The sequence below is a fragment of the Chaetura pelagica genome, unplaced genomic scaffold (assembly GCF_000747805.2).
Source record: "Chaetura pelagica isolate M959 unplaced genomic scaffold, ChaPel_1.0 scaffold17, whole genome shotgun sequence".
Classification (NCBI taxonomy): Eukaryota; Metazoa; Chordata; class Aves; order Apodiformes; family Apodidae; genus Chaetura; species Chaetura pelagica.
The window spans coordinates 2,901,331-2,909,702 of record NW_009970726.1 but is presented as its reverse complement, the minus strand read 5'-3'; the positions used below and the strand labels follow the sequence as shown (position 1 = coordinate 2,909,702).

The window sequence follows — 8,372 nt, the reverse complement described above, 5'->3', positions numbered from 1 at the left end:
GAATGTGTATTTTCCTCTTTGTAACTCAGTGTTAAGCAATCATGTTTATTTTTAAAAGAGACAAGCTGGAAGAGACCTGTAGCTTTGTCAAACATGAATTTTATATACTATTTACTCAAAATAATGACTTATACTGTATATTTTAGAAAACCACACCAATTATAAGCACTTAATAACATGTCACATTATCTCTTAGTGAAGTGCAAGATGCCTTTCTTAAGAAATGCAATATAATCAAACATGGCTGTTTCTTGTGGCTTAGAATAAAAAAACTAGATTGGTCTCCAAACCAGCCTGCATTCCCACTGCTTCAGTCTCAGCTTTTAGTTACTCATAGACCATTTGGCTGCATTAGGTTGAGGATCTGCATTTGGTTCTTCCGTTTATCATCAGTACTGTCTTCATGGAAATGCAAAGTAGGTGGTGGCCTATCCCAAAATTTGAGACAAGCAACTAGGCCACACTTGGAAACATTCCTCATCCAGTAAAAATGACTACTTTTTAAATTGTCAGAGCGATATTAGTATATTATTGGGAAACTAGGAAGTGAACAGGAAGGCATGCAAAATGTATTCCTGCTTAACAGCAGAGGGAGAGACTAAAGCCCATGCACTTCTGTAGCTGATTGGGCTGTCACTTACTAGTGTCTTTCAACAGTACTGTGGGGTTTTTTGCATAAATCTCATATAGTGCTTCGCAGGTAGCTCTGCTGTCACCTGGGATGTTCCCCTTTTGATACAGGTGACCAGCTTCTGTCACCTGATGGGGAGGTTCTAACTCCTGTCTATTTTTATCTATATTCTATGTGACCTACCAATATGTCTGATCCTGGGAAAAATGTATTATAATGAATACAATTGAAAATACACGCAGAAGGATAACATTCCTACCCTTGAACTCTCATTGGGAAGAATTTTGACACAATACTTTTACAGAATCCAAATAATGTAACTCTGTATGTATGTTCAGGAAATGCTAGTAACTGGAGATGTAATGTTTGTGAATCAACTAATATGTACCATCAGTCTAACTAAAGCAAAAAAAGTTACTAAATTCAATAATTCTGATAAAATTGTTCCTTCATAAGAGATGAAGGATTAAAGATAAATGTTAACAGAAACAAGTCTGCCCACAAGCTAAAAAGCAGCATTGCCAGTTTAAATGTTCTCTAAATTCACTAGTCAATTGCTGATAATCAATGACATAGTTAGAATGAAAATAATTAAAATGCCTCTTGTACTTCATAAGTCTCAAACTAGTATTTTTTAATGGTCCATATTAAATTGGATAGCCATCACAGAATACCTACTAAATGGGGATGAATGTTTTGTTGATCAGTAAGAGTTACGTTGCCACAATATGAAAATATTTCCTGCTGGAAGTGGTGCATAACAAAACTGTGTATCTATTTTTTAAAAATAGCAACATGAAATTATGATAAATATCTCACTGGCTGTTCTTTGGAATGAAACTATTTATATCCAGGAAGGAAGGGATCAGATATGGCATCGTCACAAACAGGGAGTTCCTGATTGTAGGGCTCCCGACAGAGCTGCCTCAAGCAAGCATCAGATCTGTCAGGGCATATGGGCTCCATGTGTCTGGTCTCAAAGCATGGTGGCTTCTTGGGCTCTGCATGCATTCCTGGGGACTAAGTCTGGGACAGTTCCTCAGAATCTTCCTTCCAGAGGGGTAACCTCATTCCCCTCGCAAAACAGGAAGGGCATAATTCTGTGGGAGCAATAATATGGGAGAAATTCCTCACCAATTTAATTTTCCTGAGTCTCTGTAGATGGGTTTTATTATAGGAGGGCATGATCTGGCCCTTTTTATATTTTTGTAAAAATTTGCATCACAAACTGCTGCTGTGATCACTGTGCCACAAAGCTAAAATCTAGCCCTTTCACTGGCATATGTTTCAGGGCAAACAACACATCTAACAATTTCAGCCCTAATGAAGTCAGACATCTTTTAGATAAGAAAACTTCACATATATGCAGATTAATGAGAGTCATAGATAAATGCCAGTCCTAGTCAACACTTTCATCCTTGGCTTTATGATGCTTGTGATATTAATAATATAATTACAGGAGAGACAGGTGGTAAAACCTATCATTAAGGTTGCCTGACCGTTCCCATAGTCAAGGAAGCCATCTGCTGAGCCCTGCTGCTGATTGGGATCATCTACCTCAGTAACTAGAGGTGTACTAAGCCTGACCAAGCTCAGGACTGGCCATTTCACTCCATGAGTGGATGTCTGAGGTAGTCACGTATACTTGACTGCTGAATGCCTAGATTGTTCGTTTTTTTCCATTCTGTCTTGATCTTACTCCAGCTCCTTTATGTTATGTAATGATATGTAAATAAAATATGAATTCCATGGTTTCATCCTCCAGGCTAAGCAGTGGCATTATGGTAGGAATTCAGGGTGAGATAAGTTTCTTGCTTGTTTGTTGTTTGTTTTTTTTCTGTTTAAAGGGTGCTAAGGTAAATGTGACTGACTTCCAGTTCACAGAATCACAGAATCTTAGGGGTTGGAAGGGACCTGGAAAGATCATCTAGTCCAACCCCCCTGCTAGAGCAGGATCACCCAGAGCACATCACACAGGAACATGTCAAGATGGGTTTTGAATGTCTCCAGCGAAGGAGACTCCACAACCTCTCTGGGCAGCCTGTTCCAGTGTTGTCACCCTTACAGTGAAAAAGGTTTTCCTCACCAAGTTATAAAAAACATACTTTTTTTTTCTAGACTGTATGTCCAACAAATTATTGTAGATGAGCAGGAATAGCAAAATAGGAGATTAGATTTATGTCAGCTGGTCTTGTGGATGTTGCTGTGAGGATTAAATTATCTTCAGTCACTGTAGTAGCCTATGTTGTTAATTTGTTATTCGATGCTTGCCTCCGTATTGACTAAGCAGCATGGAGAAATCCACACAAACACTGGAATCACTTTGTATTCCAATCCTTCTTCAAATATTCTTTGCGATGGTGCCCATCAAAAATGTAAGAGCAGCTGAGCTGCCGGTGAGCTGAGATTAGGGGTTATCTTGCTGGCCTGTGCAGTTTCATTGAACTCTCCTGGCACTGTTGCCAGTTGTTAGATTGTAAATTATCTGTCATGTGGATAATCTTTTTCTCTCTTTGCTTAGTGTTTGACACATAAAATTTTGTCTGTAAGCAGAGCTGCCATATGATGATGATGATAACAACAACATTAATAATAACACATATTATAATCTAGGAATGAATTATGACCATGCAATAAAGGGGACGGATTCAAGTTGTTTACTGAAAGGATCTGTTTTCCAAGAACCGTCATCTCATTTGTTTCAGCAACTGGGAAGTAGGAGTTGAAGGAAGAGAAATGAGATTTAAAGCACTTAACTTATTCCCTGGAGCAATGTCATAGAATGTTTTTGAAATGCAATGGTAAATTACTTTTTACCTGGCTTTTCCACTAGTAGCTGTTTATACTGCATTTCTCATTTGGGGGGTTCCTGACTTCTGCAATTTGAGCCCATATGTTTCCAATACGGCATATGTATGCCTAAAGTTAGAAGCTATGTTTTGAACCTAGACAGCACTATATAACAGTTTGAAAGCCGCTGTCTCAAACTGGTCACTCAAACTTAATTAAATTAATGTTTCATTTACTCTTGCTAGGTGAGAAGCCCCATATAGAAAATTCAGGTGAGTCCTTTAATTCCCAGAGCTGCTGTAAAGATAGACAGGTAGCTCTAGGACTAGTCCCATATCTCTTCAGGGGCCATATCAATGCTGAGGAAACAATGTAATAGTTCTCTCTTTAGAGGAAAGAAAAAATTACTAGTGTTCAACACATGGCCCCGAGCACTGCAGTGTGAGGAAACACCAGGTTTTGCTGTTTGCTTAGGAGAATCGTCTGTCTTTTACACAAACAATAAAATTAGCAAATGGTCCAAACCCAGCATTCCAGCACCCTGAGGGAGCAGGTCATTCTGTGCAGCAGCAGAGCTCAGGGGTTAGCAGGCCATGGACATTCAGCATGCCTGCTCTACTGGAGAACTTGCTGGACCAGATTCTGCTTTTCAATACACTTTTGTTACTGTGCTGTTTATTCTAGGCAAGCTGTGAGGTATACAAATTACATCAAAGATGACTGAGATATTTTTTTTGGGAAAAAAAAAAAAGTCTTTAAACCATTACTTGTTTAAAACACTCAAAACTCTTTGGTTTTGCAGATTTTCCCAAATTTGCTGGTTTAATAAAAAAGTAAAAAGGGTGATCAAGCCAAGTGAACAACCTCCTTTGAAAAGAAAACAAAACTCCTAACAGTTTAGTTCATTACATTGGGTGTAACCCACTATGTACATATTTACAATTCCCTGACTAGTTTTCATGGCAGTGCATGATGAATTTGTCATAGGATATGATGTGAGCGGCATTCCTTGAAAATAATGGTTTATCATTTAAATGTCAATACTTCTCAATAGCTTGTTGGGAGAAATATTTGCATAATATTATGAGGGAAATAAAGTTTATTCTAGTATTAAAGGACAAGAGGAAATTTTTGTTTGCATTTATTTCAGCTATAAGGAACTCTTATTAATAACATGAACCTGAAAAGCAGGAAGAGTATCTTCAGGAGCCAGGAAATTGCCAAGTGAAGCTCTCACTGCTCTAGCCTGGCATAGCGAGATTAATAACAAACAAAAATGTAGTATGTTTATCATAGACGAAATAAGTCAAAGCCTAGAATTCTGTCAAGCAGTGCCTAACACTGACTTAAAGGTCATAAAAAAGTAAAAGCAGATTAACAGGTGGAATGGCAGCTTTTAGCAATCTTCTTGATATCAAAGTTATTAATAGTTAATTTTCAAAGCCTTTATCAGTCTTGTAGGCTCAGTACAGGTAAACTGTGATAGCCTCATGTTGTGAACTTCCCTTGTGCATCTTAAATGCTACAATTGCTTTAAAACTGAACTTTATAATTCTTCAAGGTGCTAATTCTGCTGGAATTGAAGATGGACAAATAGATCCCAGCTTGCACTGCTGCTCCATCAGCTGCTGTGGTACAGTAGTCACAAGGGGGACTAATTGGACAGCTTTTCCTACTGTCTCCCTACGTTCTTGAATGTTGGAATGGTTTGAAATAGTATTTCATGTTCTCCCAGATGTCTGCAACACTGTCTGGCAGGTATGTTCTGTAGCACTCAGGGTCTTCAGCCGCCACCCTGTGGACTGGGTATCTGCCTCAGGTAATGCAGAAGAACTCAAAATTCTGGAATACATTAAAACTGGATATGAAAACAATTTAGAATTGCCTTCAACATGCCCTAAAGTAGTGCATCTACTAGACTTATCTTTTTAATATTCTCTTCAGTGGCCATTTTACCCAAAAATGTCTTTCTCTGCAACACCTGGGGGGTGAGGGCGGGTAATTTGCCTTGTAACCACTAAGAAATGCAGGTTTATGCTTGATAAGACTGTTTACAGTTCTGCTGTTCACATAACAGCTACAGCAACAGGCAGAACCAGAATAAGAGCTCTTACTTCAACCCCTAATTGGCAAGTTTCGATCTAGGTAAGCCATACCTCTTGAAATATTCTGGATTTTCATGCTTTTCTTGTCTATTTTGGTTGTTTACATATTAAACTGAGTTGTCAAATGTTGGTTATAACTTCTTGGAAGGAGAATACATATAATGGATTTGCAAAGTCTAACAGGTAACTCCATGGTAATGTTTGTCTTGGACTGCTTTCTTGATACGTCTCTGCCCTAACCTTCCATTTTCAGTATTTCTTTACATTAGAGTTGTGAAAGACTATACTACATGTCATGCTTTTATCAGTAACAGGGTAAGAAAGGAAAGGATGTGTAACTGAAATGATAAAGTTAATTCTGTAAAGGCCCAAGATATAAATACATTCACAAGGGATTTGCATATAATTCTTAACTCGTTTTTTTCTCTGTGTGTTGCTTCTTCCATCTGCTCCTTTATGTCTTTTGGCTATGTGTCCAGACCTACTTGTTAGTATTATCTACCCTATTTTCTTTGTTCTTTCCCCCTTTGATCGTTTCCCATGGTTGTATATCTAGAACTGTTTATTCTGTTCCTCCTATTTTTAGTTTATAAACAAACAACTAAACAAAGATAATAGGAACATTCTTCAGAACGCTTACACTTTTTTTCACAGTTAAGGACCTAACATCATGTTTTAAATAATCATATTTTGGCCCTAATTGAAAAAGATTTTTAAAATCTACTGTAAATTCATTAATTCTACACCACATAGTACAATATAAACACTCAGTAGGTACATATACGTCCATAGCAAAATCCCTAGCAGCTGCATTTCCATCATGCACAAAGAGCCTCATTAATTCTGGTTTCTGGTATTTCTGTGGGCTTACAGAACCCTGAATTTGTCTCATTTGCAACAAAAGTTAAAAAAAAATAATAAAAAAAAATTACATTTTCTGCCAATGAAAAAATCTTATGCAGAGAAGCACAACTTTGTGTATTGGACTGGTGGCTGCTGGTAGCAGCACGACCCTTCAAACTGCACCCCAGCTAGGTTTGTCTAGTATTTCATTTCCATACCCTTATTTATTGTTAGCAAGACATGACACTTCATTACACTTCTTAAGTGAGCCCTGTAAGACTGCTGGATGAGAAGAATACCAAAAGGAAGACTTGACAAAATGCAGTCATCCAACCTTGACGGGAAGAACAAACATTTCCTGCTTGAGTTTTTCAGCACAGTGCCAGAGGAATTTATTTATTTTTTTACTATCTTGTTCATGTTTGTCTTTTGCAAATCATTAAGCTTCTGTCTGCGGCGCAGTTAGAACAATTTATTGTATTGCAGTGTTGTGATAAAGAATGTGGCTTAAAAAGACATAAAGCTCTGTAATAGTATGCCAACCAGTCCAAAAAGTAGAAGAAACCAGGACTCATACAGCAGTGGCAACAGTAATCTGAGTTTCTAGCTGTAATCCAATTAGCTTCAGAATGTGGGCTTTAGAAATGGTTCTTGCCCATCTCCAAGTGAGAAGAACCTTCACACCTTGAAAAGTGGCTGTGGGTACAAATCAGTAGCATTTAATCCCCAAGATTAGATGAAACGTTAGACTTTCTTTCTCAGTAGTAGTATGACATGTTGACATGCAATTGAAATGCAAAAATGTTTAGAGATTTTCCCCATTATGAAAATATTCTATTTTACCAAAATATTTTTACTTACTTTAGGTAGGTTTGTACAAGTCTGTATATGCTGTTTATCAAATTCATTACTTTTTATTAAGTTTATTTGAAGCACTGTGAACAGGAACTTTTTTTCAGCATACCTTTTCAATTGCTTTAGGACTTAGCCAGACTTGGAGTGTAAATGTACTAACAGGATGCACCTAAAAAAACAGCCCATGTTGGACACCAAACTCCTACTGTAGACACACCCATACTTTTCTCTGGATTCATCTGTTAGGACTTGTGACCAGCAAGTGTAAATGACTGCACTCTAGAAACCAAACTGAAATGTCTTCCTACTTGGAAGAAAGAGCACCCCAGGTATCTGGTGTTTAATTTTTGCCACATTTTCCCTAAAACTCTCTGCCTGTAATTCTAGTATAGGAATGGCAGAATTCTACTACTTGTATATTTAATGGATAAATACCAGAAATCATAACCAACTTTCACTTTTAAGAAAGTGAAAAGCTGCAACTTTATCCATAGTGGACTGAGAGGCTGCTAGCATTTTTCCCCAAAGGGAGGATACAAAAAGGAAACAGGAAGTCCAAATTTAAACTTCTTACATGGGAAAGTAAAGGTAGAAAACAGAGGAACCCAAGAGAAGAAGCAAGCTCCTTCTCATCCATGAAGCTATGAGAGCAAAATATTAATTTTAAAATAATTAGAAGGGGATGGCAGAAGACTGCATGGTTCCTGGTCATGGTGGTGGACTGAAGGTTTGGGAAGAGGTAGCTCACGCCATCATATGCACAGTGGTGGGGATGAAGGAGCACCAGTTCAGAAGTCTGCAAGAATGGAAGAACTACTGGAAATTTGCTTTCTGGAATCCTTTTTTTCTCCCTAGAGTCTAAATAAAAACCTGTCAGTTTAAACCACACCAGCTTAATCTTACCCAGTAACTTATTCCCAGGCCTCCTACTTAGCTCTGTCCAGACCTTCCCCCCACCCCGCCCGTCCCTCAGTGCTGCCCGAACACCTGCCCCGTCGCTTTACGTACAGTTGAGCCTACGCGTTACAAACCTTCAGGAGGGAGGCGGAGGGAGGACCGGCCCCGAGCGCAGAGACACAACCCCCCGCCCCGGGGCCTCGGGCACCCCCTGCCCGGCGGGCACGGCCCGGCCCCGCCTCCCGCAGCCC

At 38.7% G+C, this 8,372-nt stretch overlaps 1 protein-coding gene across 1 annotated transcript in view; it reads left to right on the top strand.

Annotated features, from left to right (window-relative positions):
* The first annotated feature begins 2,988 nt into the window (after positions 1 to 2,988).
* PRTFDC1 (phosphoribosyl transferase domain containing 1) overlaps positions 2,989 to 8,372 on the top strand; it is a 54,816-nt gene continuing 49,432 nt past the window's right edge. The window contains exon 1 of the mRNA XM_010007021.1: positions 2,989 to 3,027. Within this exon, the coding sequence (XP_010005323.1) occupies positions 2,989 to 3,027 (39 nt within the window). The remainder of the gene's footprint in view (positions 3,028 to 8,372) is intronic.